At 39.5% G+C, this 27,131-nt stretch overlaps 2 protein-coding genes and 1 long non-coding RNA gene across 5 annotated transcripts in view; 1 reads left to right on the top strand and 2 right to left on the bottom strand.

Moving 5' to 3' along the window:
• The window catches only part of TAFA2 (TAFA chemokine like family member 2), a 96,311-nt gene extending 92,575 nt beyond the window's left edge, over nucleotides 1–3,736 (bottom strand). Inside the window, exon 1 of the mRNA XM_026667672.2 lies at nucleotides 3,649–3,736. The gene's annotated coding sequence lies outside the window, so the exon portion shown is untranslated. The remainder of the gene's footprint in view (nucleotides 1–3,648) is intronic.
• Nucleotides 3,737–21,962: 18,226 nt separating this feature from the next.
• Nucleotides 21,963–25,720, bottom strand: LOC148130166 (uncharacterized). The gene is made up of 2 exons (XR_015750048.1): nucleotides 25,595–25,720; nucleotides 21,963–22,271 (listed from the first exon to the last, which is right to left on the bottom strand). It is a non-coding gene; the product is annotated as an uncharacterized LOC148130166 (long non-coding RNA).
• The window catches only part of USP15 (ubiquitin specific peptidase 15), a 62,282-nt gene continuing 60,722 nt past the window's right edge, over nucleotides 25,572–27,131 (top strand). For 2 of the 3 annotated variants that reach the window (XR_015750047.1, XM_026667811.2), the window contains exon 1: nucleotides 25,638–26,035. Coding sequence is in view for 2 of the 3 variants with exons in the window: in XM_026667811.2 (XP_026523596.2) it covers nucleotides 25,749–26,035 (287 nt within the window). In the remaining variant the exon portion in view is untranslated. Of the gene's footprint in view, nucleotides 26,036–27,131 lie in introns of all 3 variants that reach the window. The other variant, XM_026667810.2, reaches the window with a different exon arrangement.

Here is a 27,131-nt window from a genome sequence, read left to right on the forward strand (position 1 = left end):
GTTTTTCCTTTATTCCCTTCATGAGGTTAACAACCATAGTAATAACTGCCCAGAAGCTAGTAAAAGAAGAGGTTTTCCAGAAAGCACTTGGAGGATAATAAATAGCACCTCTGTATTACTACAATCTGTTACATTGTTTCTCTTTAATATTGTTTTATGGTTGTAAACCCCTGGAGCCCAGACTCTATCAGTACACAAATAACCTAATAAACAAATAAAAAACTCTTGTGCAATGTGCTGTTCCATTTTATGCATGTGGCCCATATGGTGTGCTACAATGTAATCAGTGCATTTGTCCAGTACCACTGCTATTGACTAGAAACAGTCAAAGCACAATCATTGTTCTAAAGCTAAAAGGTTCTTAGAGACTAAAGTAGATTTAGTGCATTGATATTGGAAACCTTTACCCTTTTCTACTCAAAATTGAAAATAGGAAAAGATTGAAAGATACAATATGAACACACCCTTTCAAGGAGTGTTCCAAAATGATTAGTTTTCAAAATAGGTTCTCAATAGCATATAGTTTACCTTCCTTGACATTATCAAAAGAAACATTTGACAAAGAACATTATATAACAATTAATAGTAGAATGCTTTTAAGAGGTCACAGGAATCAAATGCATACATTATGCTATAAATACAGTACTGTAAAAGCAAAGCAGGAGTAGCTTAGTCAGAAAGCTTTCCTTATTCCACCATTCAAGAATCCATGTGACAGGCTTTATATTTTGACATAAATTTGAAAAGTGAATCTTAACAGCTTTCCAACTATGAATATAGGTACATACTTTCAAGTTGAAGTGCGTGTTGTATAATACATAGAATTCTACATAGGCTACATTATTTTCTCCATAAATCCCTAATATCATTGCAAAGAATTTTTGAGTGAATTTATTCTTGCTATTTGTGTCCATTTGGAATATCATTCTAGTAAGTACCATTGTAGCTATTTTCCCTTCCCACCCTATACATAATATTTTCAAATATGAAAAAACCCAAAACCTATTTGAAATGCATTATTATGGAGTTGAAAAGTTTTACACTACATTCCTACATAAGTACCTGATATAATAGGGGTTTACCAGGAATTATTGATTGGGAAATAGGTAAATATAAAATTAAAACATGAACATAGCTATTAGGTACCTCTGAAGTCAGAAGGGAAAAATCTGAGGATTAACTTTCAAAATACTAGACAAAATTGACAAAAGCTTTATTCAACAATACCTGCCAGACAGATAGACTAAAACTCTTAGAATTCTGAGGCAACAGGTCCAGAGATACCATTAGGTTCAAGTTAGCAAAGCTGCCATTCTGCTCACATCCCCAGACTTTCAGGTGCCATCATCTTGCTTATACAAGAAATTTAATTTCATAAAAATATATTTATATTACAGTCTAACTGTAAAAATATAGATTTCAATAATTTCCAGTCCAAGAAAATGAAAAATGATTTGTGCATGTTGAATGCTGATATACTAAAAGCTCATATTTTAATCACAGCCCTCTAATATGAAGCTTTATACTTGCGTTATTAATCCCATCTGTTTTAGTGAACTCAGTGTGCTTATTACTGCTTCTATATGCACAGGATTGCATTACTAGTATACTATTAATTTATAATTATGAACACCAATCTTTTCAGAAAAGACATAGTACCCATTAAGTTTCCATATATATTGCATTTACATTACAATAGAGATGGAATATAGGTTTAATACCTATAAAATGCAATCCTAGTAATGTTTATAGAAAATTCAATCCCATTAAGTTAGTAAATTTGAAAGCAATAGTAGTATCTAAATATTTTATACAGCATTTTTATTATATTCAATTCATTAGCTACTCAATTTAAACTAGAAAATAGATACTAGAAAGTATAATTATAGTAATAATTTAGTAAGAAGTTATATTTAAACAATAACAGTTTCAATAAAATTATACAGTCCTCCAAAGTCACAAAATGGCTTTATATTTAAAAGTAATATGTAAAGCACAACTGATATATTTAAAAGGAGATAAAAGTAAACCTTCCTAACTACATTGTAAATTGTATGGGGTTTTTTATAGTCACATCATATTCATTTTTTTTAAAAAAAAAATTTCCATTTCAATTGATGCTATGCTTATACCAGAGACAAAAACCTACCTTTTAAAATTTTACTATACTGTATCTTTGTATATACTCCACTACACTATATTCTATATTACTATACTAACTATACTATACTATACTATACTATACTATACTATACTATACTATACTATACTATACTATACTATACTATACTATACTATACTATACTATACTATACTATATTGTTACTTTGTCAACACATGAAAATGGGCAAAATATATCGCAATGTCAACATTTATACAAGAACTTAAGTTGTAAGCATTATACTTCATAAACATTTTTATTTCTCACAGATACATTCCTAAAACAATTCCTGGACTCTTCAACTTCTCATTTAAGCCATCTATGAAAATAGCTGGTATCCAAACAAAATTTAAAATTTCAGGATATATGAAGCTTGGAAGTTATCACTCTTGCTCATTATGAAAGGAGTTACTGAAGAAATTAATCTTTCTCACAGACAGTTCACCTGCATAAATAGCAAGTAGGGAAAGAAAAAATGAAGGCTCAAATAATAAGATATAATAAAATAAGGTATGGTCAGATTTTCAAAAAAGACTTGACACATATAGAGCACATATTATCAAGCATAAATGGGCTAATTAATACAAATTAAATTTTATTTAAAAAAAACAATACTTACTTCCAGGCATTAATGTAACTCAGAATAAAATTTCAGAGTTCATCTGCCAAAGCAATTTAACCCCTCTTTAACAGAGTAAAATATTCAAAAGCAAATTCCTAATTCCTTGCACTTTTATCAAATATGTTTCAATTTCCATATACACCAAACCAAAATGATATCACTTTAATATGAGAGAAATAGTTAGGTGTCACAACTGACTCCTGAAGAAGTGGATCTCTTTCAAGACCAAACATGCCCCATAGAGAAATCCGCCTCATCCACTAACAAATCCAGAACAATGGCTAACACAAGAATGTCAATGCACAATGCCGAGCAAGAAGGCTTGTCACCCATAGATATATCTTAACTCCTTCAGTGTTACACCAAAAAAGGTATTAACTGATTTTTGTTGCAAACAAACACTAAAGTCTTGTGTTTCTTGCGTCTTTGTCCTGCCAACAATGTTGAAATCTAGACGGCTCCTTTCAGTGTATTTTCCAGTTTAAGGGTAGCGATTGCTCAGAAAGTGGATCTACTGGAGTAAGAGAGAGAGCTACAGCTTTGTCCACCTTCCCTCAGTCCCTATACACCCTATTCCAGACCAAGGATTGTAGAATAACTACGCCGATTTAAGTATTCCTCGGGGATGGCTTAATCGCAACACTTTAAAACATCTACCATTAAGAAGATCAGCCCCACCTATCTTTTCACCACTTGCAGGTTTGCTTTTTTAAAATACCTATGAAAAAAGAGAATGACTGGATAGTAAAAAAACATAATTATTCACCTTAACTTGTGCCTCTGAATAGGGAGAGGGGTTGCTCTCGAGACCAGTGCATCGATGGAGGAAATCGCCGCTTGCGACCCTTTTTTGTTTTTTACTTACCTGCAGACCCGCTTCTTAAAGGAACTACCTAGCGAACCTCCTGCACGCTGGAGACTCCAGCTTTATCGGACTTGCATCGCTTACAAATTCCCAATCCGTCTTGAACACCCAGTGGCATGGGGTGGGGGAGGGGGGTGTCAAGGGTGAAAGGTAGCTGGAGGAGGAGGCGGATGGTTACTTCCGATGGCGAGAGGGTTACTTGCTATTAAATGATTATTAAAGTATTGCAGCCGTTGTTTTTCAGTCTCCTGAGGAAAGCAGACTTCTATTGCTCAGAAATAAATCAGGAGGCAAAGCGGAGAAGGTAGTTCGGGAGCAGGAATCGATGCGCTCACCCAATTTCCCAACCGCAACCATACAAAACGCAGAAAAGAGCAGGCAGCAGAGGAAAAGACAAGTTAGAACCGCAGCCTGGGCTGCTTCTCGCCCTCTCAGAGAGCAGCGACGCTCAGATCCTCCGAGGGAAAGCGAGAAACTCCGCGGGATTGGGTGCGCGTGGGTCCAAGCGTGCACAGAGGCATCCCCACGCTCCGTTATTTCATCTCGGCCGAATTTTCAACCCAGAGAGAGACCCTTTGGGCTCCTCTCCCTCCGATCCGCCGACTGCTTTTTCCCGGCCAAAGGAAAGTCTTCCTTCAGTCGAGGCCGGGTGCCGCACTTCTCCAGAGGGCTGGCCTCTCGCCTCCCTCTTCCTAAGTCAGCCAGGTTCGACAGGATCTCCTCTTTTCTTCCCGCACGAGGGCGAGGACGAGGACGATCAGTTGGGGGGGAAGCTGAAACGGAGGGTCCCCGTCGGAAGATCGCGGATCCCTTAGGATGCTTTGTTAGGCTCTGCACGCATCGCCAACAGATCCTATTGGCTAAACGAGGTGTCAAATCCCCAAAACGGTCCCGCCGAGTCGGGACTAGCGTCGGGTCTCTGCTTCACGCTCGGGTTCTGCGCGGCGCTTCCGAGAGCGTTTCCACGCTCCGGAGTCCTCACACGGGCAGGTTCCGCCTCGCCTCGGAGGGTGGGGGGTGGATAAGAAAACCCAGCGGCCGCGTCTCCCTTAGGCAGGAACGGTTCCAGTCGAAGAGCGCCCTTAAGCAGACGCGCCCTTCTCCTTCGGGCGCAAAGAAAGTGAAAAAGGAATGAGACAGTCGTCGGGTCGTAGTCCGGGGAAGGGGTCGGCAGGTCGAGAAAGTCTTGACACGCCTGGTTCCAATGCTTCCCTCTGAGGAGCTGGAGGCTCCTTGGAGGCTTGACCTGTCCTCTGGACGGGCGAACGGCGAGCCCTCGGGCATAGAGTCGGAGCCCTCGGGCGGGCTGCCGGCCAAGTGGTAAGTAAGGCGCGAGTTCTCGTCAAGCTCAGGCGGACTCTTTCGTTATAGCCCTTCTTGCTTTCTCGGCTAAGGCGAGAGCGCCTGCTGGCGGCTCTGAAATCGGCGGCGTGAAACGTTTTGCAAAAGACGGCCTCTGTCTCCCTCCAGTGTTGAGAACGATGCCGAAGTGCAGTGCAGGAGTGCTCGGGTGAGTGCCGAGAATGGGCTGCGAAGTGACAGCCCAGAATCCCCTCTGAAAGATCTACTGCATTTTAGCGTGGTCCATTGAGCGTGATCGTTGCACACCGAAGCAGTTGAGTCTTATCTGTATAACGCGGGGGGAAGTTGGGTCAAAAGAGGATACCTAATTTATTTGCGGGCATGTGCATTTTTAATCTGCTCAATAATTGCTGGCCCCTAAACATTTTTAAAGATAAATAGTAAATGGTAAAATAAAAAGAGAAAACTACCATACATTAATAACACATATGCCCCCCCCCCCCACCACCAATCTAATGTGAGCTCTTAAATCAAAAGTCCCTGGCACCAAAAGGACATTAATGGATGCTTTCGAAGAACTCTGCACTAGTTCAGAAGTAGTTTTGGATGTCAGGGATCAGGACTTTACCTAAATCTGCAATGAAGATTTATTTGTGGTTCAGTTGCACTATTCATTTATTTAGCCTTTTTTTTTTACAACCATGATGCTCAGAGGAATCTTTGGGTATTCTCTTTCCCCTTTGGAGAATCAAGGATTACAAGCAGCAGATCCAATTCAAACTAGAAAGAAGGATTTGAGGTAGCAATAGCACTTAACAAATAGCACTTAGACTTATATACCATTTCACAGTGTTTTACAGCCCTTTCTAAGTGGTTTACAGAGTCAGCATATTGCCCCCAGGAATATTGGTCCTCATTTTACCAACCTCAGTAGGATGGAAAACTGAGTCAACCTTGAGCCAGTCAAGATCGAAGGAATCAAACGCCTGGTAATGTCAGCAGAGTACTGCATTCTAGCCACTATGCCACCACGATTGTAGAAGAAAGAAGGTTGTATGTATTGTGGTAGTGCCCAATGTGTGTGTGCCAAGTAAATCTCTAATGAAGACACTTATAAATGGGGGCCCATAACTAAGAAAGTCTTTGCCTTTGTCTCTTAAGTTCATTTCCACAGGAACTCATAGGAAAACCTGCAAGGGTAATTGGAAGCTCCAACAGGCATTTATAAAGGAAAGTATACTTATGAGATATTCTGAATCAGGTCTGCGTTTTAAATACCCAAATAGAAGTAGCTGATTCAGCTAACAATCTGTTAGCATTGTATTGTCACCTCAGCCATTCAGATTTGTTCTATTTTCATGAAAAAATATGCCTGAATTTCAACATATTTAACAGGCAGCTCAGCTCAGACTGTTTTTAAAAATCCAAAGTAAATCCTTTGTTAACAAGGATAGATGATGGATTCATATTACAATACAGTAAAAATACACTGCTCAAAAAAAATAAAGGGAACACTTAAACAACACAATGTAACTCCAAGTCAATCACACTTCTGTGAAATCAAACTGTCCACTTAGGTAGCAACACTGATTGACAATCAATTTCACATGCTGTTGTGCAAATGGAATAGAAAACGGGGAAAGCGTAAGCAGTTGGCAAGACATCCCCAATAAAGGAGTGGTTCTGCAGGTGGTGACCACAGATCACTTCTCAGTTCCTATGCTTTCTGGCTGATGGTTTGGTCACTTTTGAATGCTGGTGGTGCTGTCACTCTATTGGTAGCATGAGACGGAGTCTACAACCCACACAAGTGGCTCAGGTAGTGCAGCTCATCCAGGATGGCACATCAATGCGAGCTGTGGCAAGAAGGTTTGCTGTGTCTGTCAGCGTAGTGTCCAGAGCATGGAGGCACTACCAGGAGACAGGCCAGTACATCAGGAGATGTGGAGGAGGCCATAGAAGGGCAACAACCCAGCATCAGGACCGCCACCTCCGCCTTTGTGCAAGGAGGGACAGGAGGAGCACTGCCAGAGCCCTGCAAAATGGCCTCCAGCGGGCCACAAATGTGCATGTGGCTGCTGAAACGATCAGAAGCAGACTCCATGAGGGTGGTATGAGGGCCTGACATCCACAGATGGGGGTTGTGCTTACGGCCCAACACCATGCAGGACGTTTGGCATTTGCCAGAGAACAGCAAGATTGGCAAATTCGCCACTGGCACCCTGTGCTCTTCACAGATGAAAGCAGGTTCACACTGAGCACATGTGACAGACGTGACAGGGTCTGGAGATGCTGTGGAGAACATTCTGCTGCCTGCAACATCCTCCAGCATGACAGGTTTGGCAGTGGGTCAGTAATGGTGTGGGGTGGCATTTCTTTAGGGGGCCGCACAGCCCTCCATGTGCTCGCCAGAGGTAGCCTGACTGCCATTAAGTACCAAGATGAGATGCTCAGACCCCTTGTGAGACCATATGCTGGTGCGGTTGGCCCTGGGTTCCTCCTAATGCAAGACAATGCTAGACCTCATGTGGCTGGACTGTGTCAGCAGTTCCTGCAAGACAAAGACATTGATGCTATGGACTGGCCCACCCATTCCCCAGACCTGAATCCAATTGAGCACATCTGGGACATCATGTCTTGCTCCATCCACCAATGCCACCTTGCACCACAGACTGTCCAGGAGTTGGGGGATGCTTTAGTCCAGGTGTGGGAGGAGATTCCTCAGGAGACCATCCACCACCTCATCAGGAGCATGCCCAGGCATTGTAGGGAGGTCATAGAGGCACGTGGAGGCCACACACACTACTGAGCCTCATTTTGACTTGTTTTAAGGACATTACATAAAAGTTGGATCAGCCTGTAGTGCTTTTTTCCACTTTAATTTTGAGTGTAACTCCAAATCCAGACCTCCATGGATTGCTAAATTTGATTTTCATTGATAATTTTTGTGTGAGTTTGTTGTCAGCACATTCAACTATGTAATGAACAAAGTATTTAATAAGAATATTTCATTCATTCAGATCTAGGATGTCTTATTTTTGTGTTCCCTTTATTTTTTTGAGCAGTGTACAAATTAAGTTCTTTTTAGCTTAAAAGAGGTGCTAGATGCTTGAAATGACCTAATAGTCAGAAATAGTGAAGAATGGTAAGGAATAGTAAAATAAAAATAAAAAACAGCTGTAATTTTCAATTGGTTTAACCAGATGCTGATACCTGATGATTTCCCAGGACATCTGTCCCTGAACTCTTGAGATCTCTTTGATTGGCTTGGGTAAGCACCAAAGGATTTTAGGATTTAAATGACTGTGAATTAGATGGTTACAACTGTTAACATGAATAGAGCAATTGATGCAGACATGAGAGGATAGATTAAAAGCCAGGGTGACATGGAGAATAATGCAAGTCACTTGAGACAGATCACCGTAACCCACTGTCAGCAATCCTGCAGTCCTATTATAGATTATTTGAAGCACCCAAATCATCTTCAAATGGTGCATTGCAGTATTCCTAAGCAAGAACTTTCATGAATATATGACTGATAATGGTCTTTGGTGATAAAAGGTATTCCTAGCCATTGAGATCACTCGTGACAATAATTAATTGTCAGAGTAGCTTCTTCCTCCAAAGTGCATATTCTGTTTTTCAAGGTTCTGCTTTTACACAAGTATCTACTTTCTGTCAATTGGCAATTCAGGAAAAAAAAACAGACAAAACAATCTGTTGATGACATTTCAACACACAATCTCCCTATGTAGGTATTAAACAACATGAAAGGTAAAATTGCTATATAACAGAGCAATACGACCCAATAATCAATTTGAAAATGACAAGTGAATTACAGCAAAACAACAAAAACAACTCCAACTATTAGAATATTTCATACTGTATTATATTGAAAGTCTTTAAAAGCTTCAGAAAAATACAAATGGCTAATATTCTAAGATGCTGATTTGTTCTATAACAAACAGAAGGCAAGGAATGTGAGATGAAGGTGGAGGCTCAGATACTCAATAGTTGGCAATTTGCTATTATATGGTGTTGGAATCCGTCTGGTTCAGTTCCAAGCTGGGAGAAAGACACTGGAAACATGGAGGCTGATTGGAAAGTTGGTTTATTAATGAAGCAGAACCACCAACCACATGTGATTCTGGGCAGCTGACAAAATGGTGTTGAGAGTGGGAGGGTTTTTATACCTTCCCTGGGCTTTGTATTTGAGCTTTCTGTTCCTGTGCAATAATTTGTCCTTTAATATTCTATTGTCTGTTGTCAGATTCCTATGGGGTCACGTAAGGGTTATGTAGGGTCATAGCTAGCTCTATAGGCCAGAGGATATGCAAATCCTAGGTACTTGTATGAGCAACCTCTGGCTTATTGTTTATCTGAGTTTCTAGGTTTCTGTGACTTTGAAGTTTGGACTGTTCTGCGGGTGGTTCAATGAAAGGGCTTATGTTCTGAAAGAGTGTTGGGCAATTTATTTTTTTTTTTTTTTTTTTTTTTTTTTTTTTTTTTTTTTGTGTTTTTTTTTTTTTTTTTTTTGTTTTTTTGTTTTGTGGAGTGGGTAAAAAAAAAAAAAAAAAAAAAAGAATAGAAAAAAGGGGAGGGGGGGGGGGGGGGGTTTTTTTTTTTGCGCCTTATTTTTATTCCACATTCCTATTGTGTCTAAAGGCTTTCATCCTATGTTGGATCTTGGGTGAGTGGCTGCTTTCTAATTCTACCATTCTGCCGAGGAGTTTCAAAATATCCTGTCTTGAATGGATTACCAAATCTGCATTTCTAAAAGCTAGCCTCCTCAGTTTCTGCTTGGGGGGGAGGGCAGAGAGACTGGGGCTGGTTTCTGTCTCCCTTAAGAGCATGTTAAAGGCTGCCCTTGAAGAACATCCAGAACCTCCAGTTGGTGCAAAATACAGCAGCCCGCATGGTTTTGTGCAGACCCCAGTGTGCACATGTTTCACCTCTCCGGCGGGAGCTGCATTGGTTGCCAATTTGCTTCCGGGTGCAATCAAAGATGCTGGTTGTCATCTTTAAAGCCCTTCATGGCTTGGGACCAGGTTATCTGAGGGACCATCTCTTGACAGTCACATCTACCCAACCCACTAGAGCGGGGAGGCAGGGAAGGCTGCAGGTCCCATCCCTGAGGGAGATACACCTGGTGGGACCCAAAAGAAGGGCCTTCTCCGTAATGGCTCCCTCTCTCTGGAACATCATTCCCTAGAGATTAGAATGGTCCCCTCTCTAATACTTTTCCGGAAGGCACTGAAGACCTGGTTCTGCCAGCTGGCCTAGGGAACCCAGAGTGGGATGGATTCTTTTTGTTAGTTTTTATTGTTTTTATTTATTTATTTATGTTTTAAATATGGTTTTACATTGTGTAAGCCACCTTGAGTTGCCATGGGCGAATAGGCGGCAATATAAATTAAATAAATAAATGGCTGCCCATGATATTCTTGGGAGTCTACTCAGAAATGAGCCACTCTGTAATGGAATTTAAAATATCTTCCATTTCCTCCAGCCCCTGTATTTGCTTCTCCTGCTCAAGAAAGATTTGCCAGGTTACCCAAGCAAAAGAGGTTATCTGAGACTTGATTAGTCTCTTATATCGGTAGAGACTTAATTTCTGCAATTTATTTTTTACTGTGATTAATACAAGTAAGGCCTAGTTCATGGCAAAGATTTGAGCAATGTTCACGTTTATTCTTCCTAATCAGGTTTTGTTTATCTATTTTTAGATATGCTTTCTGCAAGGGACTGAATACTAGTAGTTTTTTTTTAATAGCTTTGGCAAGCTGCCTCTTTATATTTCTAAATTCTTGGTCAACAAAGGTATACTTTCTATCATTTTCATTTGAAATGGTTGTATACCAAGAAAATGCCAAGAAAAAAGGAGGATTTGGCCTTCCAGATTTTGAATGATATTATGATGCTGCTGTAGTAAACTGGCTTAAGGTTTGGGTTAAATTAGAAAATAGAAGGTTATTAGTATTAGAAAGTTTTGATCTCCAACTTGGCTGGCACGCCTTCATGTGGGATGGAAAATCTAAACAACATTCATATTTCCAAAGGCACCATGTAAGAAATGTGTTGTTCAATATCTGGGGAAAGATTAAAAAAAACCACTACCCAAAGATTCCATTGTGGCTATCTACATTGGAAGCAGTCACACATCCAAATGTATTGGATTATGAAAATATTGTCAGGTATAAGGATTTATTATATGATGCTGGAGAGCTTAAAAATAGGAACCAAATACAAATTCAAGGAAAGGAGATAGCATGGTGGCCCTTTGCACAAATACAGACCCATTATAAAAAGATAGAGAACAATTTGGCTTTAAAATGACCCCACAAGAATTAGATAAAATATGGCTAGGAGAGGAAAAGAAAACAATTAGTAAAACATATAAATATCATTTGGACTACAAATTAAAAGAAGAAACAGTCACAGAATCTATGATAATTTGGGCTAAAAACGTGGGTCATAGTATTGAATTAGATAAGTGGGAACACATCTGGCCAACAAATTACAAATTAACCATGTCAGTCTCGTATAAAGAAAACTTATATAAAATGGTTCATCGCTGGCACCTATCTCCTGCGAGACTGGCTAAGATGTTCCCCAACCTACCACCCAACTGTTGGAAATGTAACTACGCACAAGGAACATTTTTCACATGTGGTGGACTTGCCCATGTGCTCAGAAGTTTTGGGAAAATATTAGAAATTGGATTTTAAATATAACAAAACAAAATTTAAAACTTGAACCCGAAACCTTTCTGCTAAGTATGATAGATTTAAATATGGAGAAAAAATATCAATATTTAATTTAGCACATCATAACTGCAGCCAGAATAACCTACACACAAAACTGGAAACTGTCTTCCATTCCTTCAGAGGATATGGTAATTTAAAAAACACATGAATGCGCTGAGATGGATAGCCTAACCAAATTGTTAAAAAATAAACAAAATAGTGACTATTATGAAATATGGAACGTTTGGTATGAGTGGTTAAAGAAAAGGTAATATTTGATATTTGGATAAGTTATGAAAATGACAGAAGACGTGCATTTAATCATAAACTATATAGAGAAATTAAAATATTAAAAGAACGAAGGAGTTATTGTAACAAGGCAGATCACGTCAATGATAAAAATAAAGAAAAAAAATTTAACCATTGCTCAATATATGCTGTAAAATGTATATATGCATACATGCACGCATACATACATACATACATACATACATATATGTTTTCTTAAGTTTTCGCGGGTACTTACATGTGTGGTATTCAGCTTTGTACGGGTAATTTTCCCACGTCATTATAGTTGTGCTTTTAAAGTTGTAGCAACGTTTCGGCAGAATCTCATCTGCCATCATCAGGCTTCTGTATTGTGTTCGTCTGTGAGTCAGACTTTTACACTGTAAAAGTCTGACTCAAATCCCCCGACAACTAAGACTAACCTGAACACAGCCAAGCCCCCACCTGAACAGAACACACCCCCAGCCAATCAGAACACAGCCAAGGTTTTTAAGAAGAGACTGGACAGTCACGTATTTATTCTATTTTATTTATTTATTTATTTGATTTGTCAATCGCTTACAAGATGAAGTGGTTTACATTGAGTTTGTATCTGTTGTGTGCTCTTGTATTGTTGTGGTTGAAGCTGAAGTAGTCATTGACTGGTAGGACATTACAGCAGATAATTTTGTGTGCTACGCTTAAGTGTAACCATAGGCAGTGTAGTTCAAGGTTGTCCAAGCCCAAAATCTCAAGCCTGGTGATATAGGGTATTCTGTTGTGAGCAGAGGAGTGTAGTACTCTTCTCGTGAAATACTTCTGGACTCGCTCAATTGTATTAATGTCTGATATGCAGTGCGGATTTCAGACTGATTCGAGTATTCGAGTAGTGATCTGACAAAAGTTTTGTATGCTCTAGTTAGCAATTCCATATTTCCGGAGGAGAAGCTTCATAAGATTAGATTTACAACTCTTAATGCCTTTTTGGCAATGCTGTTACAGTGAGCTCTGGCACTTAGGTCATTTGATATGAGAACTCCGAGGGCCTTGACAGAGTGAGGATCATCAACATGGTCATATCCACCTAGTTTGTATTTGGTGTACTGATTTTTTTTTTTTACCAATGTGTAGGACAGAGCATTTGTTGGTCAAGATTTGGAGTTGCCAGATGTTTGACCATTCAGACACATAATCAAGGTCACTTTGAAGGATAGTAGCATTGTCAGTGTTGTTGAATAGTTTTATGTCATCCACAAAGAGGACACAGTTGCTTATAAGGTGATCGCAAAGGTCATTTATATAGAGTATAAAGAGTGTGGGTCCTAGAATGCTGCCTTGGGGGACATCGCTGTTAACTGGAGCAGGGTTTGATATGGTGCTCCCTATTTTTACTATTTGTTGTCTGTTTGACAGGAATGCACTAATCTACTCATGGAGGGATCTGGAAATGCCGTAAGAGTTTAGTTTTAACAGTAGTTTGTTGTGTACCACTGAATCAAAGGCTTTGCAGAAATCTATGTAAATTGTGTCTATAGCTTTACCCTGGTCAAGTAGAGTAGTCCATATGTTTTTGCAGTGTAGGAGTTGTAGATTGCAGGACAATTGTTTCCAGAAACCAAATTGTTTTTTGGAGAATAGGTTGTTTGACTCTAAGTGGAGAATGATGAATTGGTTAATGATTGATTCCATTACTTTGCACATGACACAAAACAGTGAGATTGGTCTGTAGTTTTCAACCAGGCTGGGGTCACCTTTTTTGAAAATAGCGATGACCGTAGCTAAGGACCATAGGTTTGGTAAGGAGCTGGTTCTGAATGATATTTCATATATAATGCTTAGGGGTTCCGCAATGGCAGAGGAGAGCTTTTTTAAGAAGTATGCACATAATCCATCGGGGCCAATAGATAGGGATGGTTTTAGGTTTCGTAGTGCCTTTTCTACATTATCTTCTGTAAAGTCAATATGTAGTAGGTCATTACAGTTAGTTGTGGTACGACTAGGAAATGTGGGGTATGAACCATTGCTGTTTACGAAGTCTGAACTGAAGAATGTGTTGAAGAGATTGGCCTTAACAGCTTCATCGTTGCAGTCTTTCCCATTTGGTCCTTTTAGGGGTGGGATGATTCTTGATTCTTTAAGTTTGGTGTTAACAAAATTGTTGAAGGAGCAGGTGGATTTTGTATGTAGGAGGCTTTCCTCTTGCTTGCAGTGGTAATTTGTGCATTCTGCCTTTATCTGTCAGCATAGGGTGTTGTATTGGTTTTTAAAGTTTGCTACGTAGCTAGTTTTGTTTTTACGCCATAGCAATCTTTTTTTTTTGATTGAAGTTTCCTTATTGTTATGGGTAATTTGTTTTTTGGGGGGGCGTTATTAATGGTACATATAGTTTAATGACTCTTTCAAGTTCAAAGAAGAATGCATTATAATGGTCTTCTGTAGTATTACAGCTAGAGAACAGAATGTGCCAATCAAGAGATGATAGGTCAGCACCTATGAGATCATAGTTGGCTTTTTTGAAGTTGTATTTTGGGGATCCATCATTATGATCTTCTTTGTGAGGATGTAAATTGAGACAAAAGTCGATCATACTGTGGTCACTGTTTGAAAAGGGTTCTTGTATTTGTAGGCCATATATTGAGTTTGAGCTGTTGCAGAAGATAAGGTCGAGGCAGTTATTGAGTCTAGTGTTGTTAGTTACTAATTGATCCACTCCCAGTGTAGTAACAGCATTGTACAGGGTTGCATGTATGGGTTCAGATGTACATTCATTTAGTGTCCAATTTATAAGAGATAGATTGAAGTCACCAAGGAAAATAAGAGGGTGAGGGAAAGAGGCAGCCCACGTTAACAGTGAAGTTAGCTTGTTTTCATGAACTATGTCATAATTTGGGGCTCTATAGCATAGTAAGAAGCAGATTGTGGCATTTGAGGACAGTTCACAGATGATGGTCTCTGGGAGAGCAAGTTCCTGTGTAATTTGAATCTTTTTTTAGATTTAGGGATTTTTTTGTAGAAGATAGCAACTCCACCTCCTCTACGGATTTCGCAATCCGACTGATAAACGTGATATTCACTGACTATGGAATCTGTAAAAGATGCATTTAACTATGTCTCACAGACAAATATAATGTCGAATGTGGTCGTGCCTAATAAGATGAGGAATTCATGCATTTTGTTTGCAAGGCTTCTTGCGTTGAGTAGTTTGCATTTTAGATATGTAGTAGTGGGTTTGGAGGAAGTAAGGGGCGTGCATGCCTAATGTTGGACATTGGAGTGATGGTTAATGGGATGTAAGTTGAAGGTCTTGCTTTTGATACATTCTGTGTGGTAGTCAATGTATAGGTTAGTATTTCCTTGTTCATGGAGTCTTTTGAGAATTTCGAGAATGAACTTGTCTTAAATGGTATAGGATCTCCTGCTTGAGAAGAGGGCTGGAGTAGAAGATGTCAGGATCCCTTCTAGCTCGATTCTGATTCTGTTTCTAAATTCACTTTGAAATAAGTTATTTGAAAATAGTAGGATTTACTTCTGTGTAGGCATTTAGTTAATTGTAATATTAATATATTGCCATTAAATAACTACCTACATTTCCTGTGGGGTGATATAATTTGTGCACTGTTTTGCTTATGCATTTTTCTTCCTCCCACATCCTTTCATATACATACAGTAGAAAATCATTTAATATCAATAATGGCAAGGAATATGGTAAATAAGACAGAGTAAGAAAAAGGGAAAACAGCAAAAAGGATTTTTGCTCTTAACCCTCTGTTTCAACACAAAATATAAAGTAGGATAATACATATTTATGATATAATATGTATTCATGAGGAAGCATTACCTGCTGTCTTAAAATGCTGTTATAAACATTACTAGTGTTCATGTTTACTAAAATTCTAAAAGTGCCAAAGCACAACAATAATCATAATTACAAATGGGCATACATTATGGAATTATCACTGCCCCCAAACCCACAACAATAATTGTAATCCTCACCCCAGATCCAAAAATAGTGTTGATCCCAATTCGGGCCTGAGCTTGGTGCCAAAGAAGAACACCAGATATGAGGTGCAGGTTTTGTTTTCTTTTATTAAAGTGCTCCAAGAAAAGGGGTCCTGGCCAAATATGCCAAGGTTCCCTGAACAATAGAATTAAGAAAGCTTTATACAATTTCACTAAAGCAGAAGGCAGGATAAGGCAGGATGTATAAGAAATATAAACTAATAAACATTTTAGTAATGATCTAACAATTGTTTAGTTGGTTTCTAGCAGTCCTTATTTCTAAACCTTGGGTAATGAATGCTTCAGGAGTTATCTAATACAGGGATCCCCAACCTTTTCGACGCCGCGGCCCGGTTCCGGCATCAGCTGGGCGCCGCGGCCCGGTACTGGCGTCAACTGGGCGCCATCTTTTATGACGAAAAAGCACTTCCGGTGACATCACCGGGCGTTTTCGTCAAAAGATGCGCGCGCTAGCGCTTCGGTGAGCTTTTCGGGTAGAAATGGCTTTCTACCCGGAAAAGCTCACGAGCATGGCGCCGCCATCTTTTATGAAAGCGCTTCCGGTGAGCTTTCTACCGGAAAAGCTCACCGGAAGCGCTTTTTACAAAAAAGATGGCGGCGCCCAGCAACCAGCGGCCCGGTAAGGCTTGTTCCGCGGCCCGGTACCGGTCCGCGGACCGGCGGTTGGGGACCCCTGATCTAATACACATTCTTCTATTTGCTGCAAGGTATCTATCTATTCCTAACTTTTATCTGTGGTATGTAGGATGTCTCTTTGTTACTGTTATCAGTTCTCTAACCATCCAGAATTGATACAAGTTTTACAGATGCATATTCTTTGTGAATCAGCATGCTTTGTCCTTACCGGACAGAACCCACCATTACAGTCTTCCTGGTTTTCTTTCAAGTATATGCCATAGCCTTGCTTTGTTTTATGACCAGATAGCCCGTAATTCCCCCTGGCCTTTGAATCTGAAAATGATTTAATTTTCCAAGATTCACCCAACACCAATATCAGTGTATAGAGAGGCCCCATAGTCCACCTACAGGTACAAAGGCAAAGCAGAAGGCATTGTAATCCACAACATGGGAGTAAGAGAACAATGAGTATATCTGCCAGGGTCATCATTAGGGTTCTCAGCCAGCTGAAATCAGGTAACCATCCAGGAGTGGGTTTCAAATTTTTTAGCAAGGGACTCTCTGCCCTAATGACTGGGTGGGTGGGCGTGGCTGGGTGGTCATGTGACTGGGTGGGTGTGGCCAACTCGACATCGCTTCTTTCCTCTAATTAGTTATTTATTATTTCGTGCATTTAATACTTAAATAAAAGACTGGGTGAAACCAGTCTTAATAGCAGTGACTGTGAGAGGGATCTTGGAGTCTTAGTGGACAACCAGCTAAATATTAGCCAGCAGTGTGCAGAGGCAGCCAAAAAGCCAATGCAATCCTAAATTGCATTAACATAGGGATACAATCAAGATCAAGCAAGGTACTAATACCACTCTATAAACTAAGGTCTTAGTAAGACCACACCTAGAGTACTGCATCCAGTTTTAGTCACCACACTATAAAAAAGATGTTGAGACTCTAGAAAAAGTGTAGAAGAGAGCAATCAGGATATTTGAGACTAAAACAAGTGAAGAGAAGGACCATGGGAGACATGATAGCAATGTTCCAATATTTGAGGGGCTGCCACAGAGAGGAAGAGGTCAAGCTATTTTCTAAAGCGCCTGTAGGCCAGACAAGGAATAATGGATGGAAATTGAACAAGGAGAGATTAAACCTGGAAATAAGGAGAAATTTTCTGACAGAACACTCAAACAATGGAACAGCTTGCCTCCAGAAGTTGTGGGAACTTCATCACTGGAGGCTTTCAAGAAGCGACTGGACTGCCATTTGTCAGAAATGGTGTAGAATCTCCTGCTTGGGTGGGAGGGGTTGGACTAGATTGAATTGATATAAAATGTGGATAAACAGAGGGAAACAGAAGAAATGGTGGAAAGAAAATGCATAAAATACTCTGACACAAAAATTCAACAAAATGTTTTATTACTTTCTCATAGTCACTGTTTTTATGTAATAAGTTCCAATATTCTTTTTATTTATGACATTACAGTTTGCAAGTATACCTTTAAAAGCTTCATATTTATTTAATAAACCAGGCTTCTTAGATAATATCAGATATTCTGGATTATTTAAAAAAGAAAATTCTGGGAAGCATTAATTTAACAAGAGAAATAATAGAAATAGATTATTGGGACAAGTTTATGAATTTGCTCAAATGAAAAATGTGGTGGCAGCACATACTGGTTTGGAAATGTCAGGTTTCTGGATCGTTAGCTATGGTATTGTTAAATGTCATTTTTTTCCAGGAGAAGGACTTTTTGTGTCTCATTAAATTACTGAGAACATAGTTTTCTAAAGCTTTCTTCCCACATGCAGCAGGCCAGGGAATAAGCCTGCATTTAGACCAGGTTTTCTCAATCTGGATTGCAACACTTATAGATTATATACAATTTTGAGAGGGCTTCACTTACTCTCACTCTGCTTGGAAACCAATAGATTTTGCTACTGCTGGTGCTAGTCCTGAACATGTATGGCATCCAAGTAGTAGCCCTTGAATTCACAGCAACTGATCCTGCAGCAGCCTCAACCTTCTCCAGGATTGTTCAGGACAGGACAACTCTCTGCCTAAGCTCCTCAAACATTTCTTTCTTGAAATGTGAATTAAACTTAGTAACATCTGATCTGATTTACCTATGAATCATAAGATTTTTAAAAGGAAAACTTCAGAGGACACCTCATTGATCCTGTTTTATCTTATAAAATATACATAGTTAGAATTCAGGAAAAATGCAATCTGATGCTACCTTGTCCTTTTAAAAAAGTTTGCATATTTAAGAGTATTCTTGGTTGCAGTTCAGATCCATCAAATAATATAACCAAAATAGTTGGCAGCTGAAAACAGCTTGCTTAGGGCATCAGAAAAAGGGTTTACGGGTAATCCTTGACTTAAAACAGTTCATTTAATGACCATTCGAAATTATAACACTGAAAAAAGGGACAATCAGATAATCAGAGTTGGAAGGGACCTTGTAGGTCATCTAGTCCAACCCCCCCGCCCAAGCGGGAGACCCTACACCATTTCTGACAAATGGCAGTCCAATCTCTTCTTGAAAGTCCAAGTGATGGCGCTTCCACAACTTCCAAGGGCGAGCTATTCCATTGGTTGATTGCTCTCACTATCAGAAAGTTTCTCCTTATTTCCAGGTTAAATCTCTCCTTGTTCCATCCATTATTCCTTGTCTGGCCTAAGGGTGCTTTAGAAAATAGCTTGACCCCTTCTTCTCTGTGGCAGCCCCTCAAATATTGGAAGACCACTATCATGTCTTCCCTGGTCATTTTCTTTACTAGACAAGCCAAGCCCAGTTCCTGCAACCGTTCATTGTATGTTTTAGCCTCCAGTTCCCTAATCATCCTGATTGCTCTTTTCTGTACTTTTTCTAGAGTCTCAACATCTTTTTTATAATGTGGTGAACAAAACTGGATGCAGTACTCTAGGTGTGGTCTTACTAAGGCTTTATAGAGTGGTATTAGTACTTCCCTTGATCTTGATTGTATCCCTCTGTTAATACATCTTAGGATTGCATTAGCTTTTTTGGCTGCTGCTGCACACTGCTGGCTCATATTTAGCTGGTTGTCCACTAAGACTCCAAGATCCCTCTCACAGTTACTGCTATTGAGCCTGGTTTCACCCAGTCTATATGTGTACTTTTGATTTTTTTTGCCTAAGTGTAGGACTTTACTTTTCTCTACATTGAATTTCATTTTGTTAGATACGGCCCAGTGTTCTAGTCTGTCAAGATCCATCTGGATCTTGAGCCTATCTTCTTGGGTGTTAGCTATTCTTGCCAGCTTAGTATCATCTGTATGTTCCCCTTCTATTTCCTCATCTAAATCGTTAATGAAGATATTGAAGAGTACTGGGCCTAATGTACTGGACTTATGACCATTTTTCACACTTAACACTTGCAGCATCCCCATGGTCATGTGATTAAAATTGAGGTGCTTGGCAACTGACTCATATTTATGACGATTGTAGTGTCCTGATGATTGCAATGATCACCTTTTGCGATGTTCTGAACAGCAAAGTCAATAGGGAAGCCAGATTCACTTAATAATCAAGTTATTAACTCAACAACTGTAGTGATTCACTTAACAACTATGGCAAGAAAGGTCATAAACTGGGAGGAAATTCACTTAACAAATGTCTCACTTAGGAATAGAAATTTCAGGTTTAATTGTGGTCATAAGTCAAGGACTACCTGTATTTATTCCATAATACTTTTTATGTTTGCTTTTAGAGAAGGGAATGCACATTTAAAAATAGTGGTATGATTGTTTCAGAAGGAAATAGAATACTACCAGGGAACAAGTAGCTTGATGCTATCCTGGTGATCTCCTTGTACTTGAATTTTGTGAGATAATTAAATCTGCATAGGTCCTTATTCTTAAAAAGACAGACTTTTGTCCCAGTGCAGCAGAGATGCTTACAGCTACCTCCTGGATCTCTGAACAGGAACTTTGGAAAAGTATTTACATGTAAATCAGAGTGGTGCGGTTGCATTGCAGCATTTGAAGGTGGAGCTCTCGCCTCACAATCAGGAGGCTGTGAGCTCGATCCTAGGTAGAGGCCGATATTTCTCTCTCTGGGCACACTGGGTTATATATCTGCTGAAAAAAACTCTTCATTGGTGACAGGAAGGGCATCCGACCAGTAAACACTCAGCTCCATTCAGTTGCTCAAACTGCGAGGTGCAGAGGATTATGGGGTTGTTAAAAGAGGATGATGATGATTTACATGTAAATCTCAGAAATTTGAATTGATTTTCATTGTGCCTCTGAACAAAGTGCTTTTTTTCGACAAGTAGCTTTATCCTGAAGTCATGATGGGATGCTAAACAGAAGTGGGCTGCACATACTGTAACAACTGGTTTGCCTAGTGCAGAACCGAAAATGTGAGCGTGCATGTGTGCACCCGCTTCTCTCTTGTACATGGCTGTAATAACAGGGGGATTCCTTGTGTGCGCAGCAGTGGTGAGTAGAGTGGGCAAGGCACAAATATCAGCTGGGCTGCGTGGGTGGGGCGAGCCAGCCAGATATATAGGACAGGATAGCACCAGGGCAGGAGGGCAAACCTAGCCGGTGATCAGAACTACAACCCTAACCCTTTTGGCTAAGAATATCTAACATGCCTAGCAAAAATAACAGGGACACTTTTCCCACAACAAAAATATAGTATCCTAAAGGCACAAAAAGCCTTCATTTTCTGAATAAAAAAAATTGCAAACCTTTTAAGAACATACAATATTTAGCAATTATCTTTTACTCATCACATTCATCTTTCAAGCATTAATATTAGAATAAAATCAAACAATAGTAATTCTCATCCAGATAATTCAGTAATCTATAAATGTTAATTGCTGAATGTATGTAGATAATGGCAGGAAAAATGAAGTAGAAAAATACTTAGAGCAAGTACATAGAATTTGTATTTGTTTAAATAAGAGTGGGCTTCTATTCACTTTGTTTTATGGATATTACAGTCAAGTATGTTGGGAGAAACTAAAAGATAAAAGCAATGAAAATAGAGTGATGAAGAAGCTGCTGGTAAAACAAGAATAAGATCAAGAATATATTGGTGCTAAATGACATGAATTGAGTAAAAAGGCACGTAACCAGCACAAAAGTACATTGAAAATGTTTGGTTCTTTTGAGAAAATGGATAAATGAGGACTGAACTTGAAAAAAAGAAAAAAATGATAAATTTGAATAACAAAAGGTGAATCAATGTGTGAATGTGACAGTCTCCTTAGATTCTCAAAACAATGGCTCAAAAGGTTTCATTTTGTTTATTCATTTTGCCTGATTCTTGATTGGGAGAACTGACTTATGATCATTCACATTTTTGTCACCTTGCATTCCAATTACTGCAATGCCCTTGGTGACCATGCAAAAGCTTTGGCTGGTCCAAAATGCAGGTGTGTCAGTAGTTAAGAAGGTCTCTGTGTAAACTCCTATTCCAAAAGCTGCACTAGCTTCCAAGTACAATTTTTTTCCTGTGTCTGCATAGTCCTTCACAGCATAGGAAAAGGAAACTTGTGAACCCTCTGTCTCTATGTACATTTGCCCATCAATAAGTTCTGATATTTGCAGGACCCAAGTTATGTATCTTCTCTGTTGCTGCTCCAACTTTTTGGAAATCTCTTCAAAGACAGATGCTCTTTGGAATCTCTCCACCCTGCTTGCCTGGAAAGTATTAAAGGTCATTTTTTATTTTTTAAAAATAAATTTTATTTGGGTTTTCACCAAAAAACCATAATACAAATAAAACATCTTTCTTTGAGAATAGCCTGATCACGGGTTATCACTTCTTCATACGGACACAAACTCAATTTCATGTTCATCCTTGTATTCTATTCCATATCTTATTACTATTTAACATTTTCTACGTAGTTTTTCCCCTCCCTTGATTTTCTCAACTTTTTTTTTAATTATCCCATATCTCAATTCAAATAATTATATTTGTACTTTTTGTCTGTCCTGTTTCAATTTCATATTATCTTTTCTCATTAAACAAATTTTCCCCTGTAGTTACTAATTGGAGTATGACCTCTTTATATCTTTTAATTTTATCCATTCAACTCTTATTTAAACTTCAATTTATACCTTTAAGATAATAACAATCAATATAATACATAACTTCCAATCGAGTTCTGCTTGGTACATTCTTAAAGTACACACTATATTCTTAAAAAATTATATATATATGTAAATAAAACACTCATTTCATTCCAATTCAATTCTCTTGTTAATATTCATTAAAATCTTGACATCTTTTTCTTTTCAATTGAATATCATACTTCCTTGTGAACACTTATAAACTTTCCATAATTAATTCTTTTTTTCATATTTCTCTTCACTTATTTTTATAAATCATTAATAATTAAAATGTTCCCATTCTTTCCTAATTTCATTCTCATTCACTTTCTTTCATTTATTACCTATATTACAATAAATATTTTATCCATCATTTTAGTCATCATATTTTCTAAAAATTATTTCTATTTCTAATATCACAATACTATCTTATGTACCATTGCAGAATCTCTTTTCAATTACATTTTCACCCATTATCTCTAAACAGGCTTATACTTTCAATACTCATACCTTTTCCCTGTTTCTCTGTATCTTGTTTCTGTCTTTTATAACTTCTTTTCCTTTCCTTCTCCCCCACCTTCTTCTCCCTCTCCATTTTTCCCCCTTGTCTCTCTACTTCTAATTCTCTCTTCTGTGATCCCCTCTTCTGTTGCTTTCTAATATTGTAATTATTTTTCCAACTATTCTTTTTTGTTGTTTTTTCAAATCTTAGACTTTTCACTCTCTTTCTCCCCTTTCCTTCCCCCCATAACATTACTTGATCATTAAAGATTGTCCAGATCTTCTTGTTGTATAAGTGTTTCTTGTTGTTTCTCATAGTTCCAGATCTCCATTTCTAAGAGTTGAAATACGAAGCCAAAAGAACCTCTCCCTTCTTGTGCATCTTCTTTGTACTTTTTAAGTTCCATTTTCAGTTCTTCTAGAAGTGGTGCCATTTTAAACACTTTTGAACAACCACCCGATTGATTTTAATCATTTAAATGCAATAGCCAAAAATCCAAAAATCACCAAGTAATCCAAATAATCCAAAGCTGTTTCTTCTTGCTTTTTTTCCACTATCTCTTCCTGGGGTTCTATTATTTTGTTACAAAGTTTCAGTTGAAGTGTATCTTTTAGGAATCTTGTTAAGGTTTCACTGTAAATTCCTTTTAGTTCCAGGCAGTCTCCTCCATTTTTCCAGATCCTGCCCTTTTATTCTTTTTCTCTTCCCTCCTGCTTTTAAAAGTTTTTAAATATCCAAAAAGCTTTATTATCCATTTGACATTTTATTTTCAGCTTAAAAGCCTAATAATGTCAAGGTAGATTTTTGTCAATTTCTTAATTAAGTCTCTTAGTTATCAATATAAGGAAGGAAGGAAGAAAAAAACCCAAATCCTTTCCCTTCCCTCTCTCCTTCGCCACTTCAAAATCTTTGGGAACAATCTTATTTTTATCGTTTAAATTCCAGGGTACCTTACGTTGTTGCTTTTTCAGTTTAACCCGGTCAGCCAAAATTTTCTCTTATCTTCTTCCTGCACTTTCTTTTCCGGGCGAGTTCTTTGAGGTGGCCATTTCTGACCACTGCTACAACCACCTTCGGGAAAGGGAGTTGTGGCCAGCTGGGGAGAAGAGATGCGGCTTTCCTTGACCCTGCTGGCAGTTTCCCCCCTCTTCACCACCTCTACGGGGTGGCTTAGCCCCGAAACCAGCCAGCTCGGGGCGCTCTGGTGGTGAGCACGGATCGAAACCGCACATGATCGCGGAGTTTGGTCCATCGCTGAAGAGGCTCAAACCGGAAGTCTAAGGTCATTTTTTATTTTTGTATATTTGCAAAAGCTTTGGGTTGGGAGTGACATCCCTAAGATGTGAGGATTTTTTTCCCTTAGCATCTATCATATGTTATATGAGTTTTATTGTTTTATAATTTAGTTTTTATTGACATCACTGTTATTGATAATGTGTATTACTCTGAGTCACAAGCTAAGTAGAGAAATGTAATCATATTAAAATAATCTAGGCCAAGGGTCTTCAAACTTGGCAAATTTAAGACTTGAGGACTTCAGAATATCTGAGCTAACATGTTTGGAAGATGAATTCTGGGAGTTGAAGTCCGCAAGTCTTAAAGCTGTCAAGTTTGAAAACCCCTGATCTAGGCTTTCTTGCTTTCCACAACTCAGCTTAGCATCAAATGTATATATACATGCACATTGATCAACCTTTTTTATATTCTAGATGTTCCAGAATTTCTATTTCAGCTTAGAAGCACAGAAAACAGCCTACAACATTCACTGGGGTTTAACTCTATTGTATGTATTTGAAAATCAGATGCTATCTGCTGTTTAAGTTTAATATAGTTATTCTCTTTCAGTGTAGTACATCTTGACGTCAAATATATCCCCAAATATGGGGGAAGATTGCATTCTTATTAAAGAAAATAAATAGCATGTCTATCAAGTACGCATTCATATAGCTATAGGCCAAAGAATAATTTCCCAAACGTTAAAAGAAGCATTCAAGTCTATTGCAGCTTCACAAAAATTAGAAGGTCTATCTAAGTTACCAAGGTTGTTACTTTCTGATCTTACAGAACGTCTAATTCATCAACACCAATGGTCCCCTGTATATTTACTGTCCGCAACCCAAATTTTACAATTCGGCTCAATAATCAGTGGCTCTAAAGGTGCTTTTAACTAAGGTGAATCCCTGGAGCCGTAGTTTCAACGAACTGTCAAGGCGCCAAACCGGAAAGCTACTCCTTGCAAATTGAGTATAAGGCGGCTTATCGCACTATAAACAGATAAAAAGAACCTGCCAATTTTCTATAACCCGCCTTGGCGGTTTCAACAGCCTGACGTTGCAGAAGTCCTGCGCGCCGCTAAATGTAAACATAGGAAAAAGCAAACATTCCGCCGGCGGTGTCATGCCCGGCCCACCTTTTAGGTTCTTTCCATTTCCCCGCACCTGTGCCCCGCCTTTTATTAGTCCCAAGCGTAATCTCATTGGAGCTGTAGAGTCCTCCCAGCAGCCTGGGGATGCTCTCTGGCCGAATTCTCACGCGCTCTCTTCCTCTCCTTCCCGCTGCCATCCATGGGATTGCCGAAGTGGGAGGGGGTCGTGGAGGGCGTTTCCCCGGTCGCCGCGCGGCGTCACTCCCAGCATGCAGCGCGGGCCGCCCCTGCCACCGCCGCCGCTCCTGTTCCTGCAGCCGCCGCCGCTGCCGCCGCCTCTCCGCCTGCTGCCGTCACTTTTGCAGCTGTTGCCGGCGCCGCTCCGGGGCTGGAAGACATGGCGGAGGGAGGCGCGGCGGATCTGGAGACCCAGCGCTCGGATATCGCGGCGCTGCTGAAGACGGCTCTCCGCAAGGGCGACACCTGGTGAGGAAAAAGGAAGGGATGGCGAACTCGTGGGGGGGAATGTTTGAGGGCCCCTCTGGGTGACAGGTGCGGGCGGTGCCTGCCTGATCGCCTTTTGGCGAGGGAGGCGGCAACCCTTCTTGCCCCCTGTTCGATCACGGGAGACGCCTTCCTAACCCGGGAGCAGGTTTTCGGGCACCCTTTTTTGTCCCTCCGGTGCCTATGACGGGCTTTGCCTCAGCGCGCTGCCGGCACGGCGCTAAACTCCTCACCTGCGAGGACGCAAAGGTGGCTGCTGCTGCCGCCAGGTATTTTCTCCCATTGTTTCAAATGGTCGCTAGCAACCCCTCCTAGGTGGAGGAACGGCATGAGTGAATATTTCGGGCAAGGTTTCTCATTCTTAGAGCAGCTTCTCAAGGAACTTCCATGGTAAGGCCTGTCTCTGGACTGATCATCAATGGGAGGGCTGCGGGCACTTCTTGGGTTTATATCTCACCCGTTCTTTACACAACACTCGGCTCTTCCCTCTCTGCCACTCCCTTCAGAATTCCCTAACTTCATGGTCATAACAGTGACTGCAGAAAGGAAGGGAGTAAAACAGCAATGGAGGGTTAGATGAAGGTTTATAAAATTATGAAGGATGCTGAGAAAGTGGAGAGGGAGTATTTTTTTCCTCTTAAATTCTAGTACCTAAAATCTTATAATCTAAAATGCTAGGAGAGCTGGGGCAATACAGAAAAGAAGCTTTATGTGTTTTTGTTAAAAGAACTCATTGCTGCAGAGTTTATGTCCATTAGTTTAGTCTCTAAAAGGAAATGACTGTATACCCATCTATAACGTCTAGGTTGGCTCCAAAATCAGACAAGATGTCACTTAAATTCAGAGCAGTTTAAGAACTGTGAAGAAAAAGGCTGTTCAATCTCATACCGTGATTTAGATTTTAGCTACATAAATATCAATGTTTTATTACTTTAAATTTGGATTTTATAACCTTCTGTATTAATATGTTAAACCTTAGCTTACTAATATTTCAGTATTTATGGATTAAGGTACAGCTTACATTGCCATAAATATATTCCTCAGAATGGGAGGAAAGCAGTAGATTGTGCACACACAG

The sequence above is a fragment of the Notechis scutatus genome, chromosome 6 (assembly GCF_049901735.1).
Source record: "Notechis scutatus isolate UNSWTSFEM ecotype Mainland chromosome 6, rNotScu1.2, whole genome shotgun sequence".
Classification (NCBI taxonomy): domain Eukaryota; kingdom Metazoa; phylum Chordata; class Lepidosauria; order Squamata; family Elapidae; genus Notechis; species Notechis scutatus.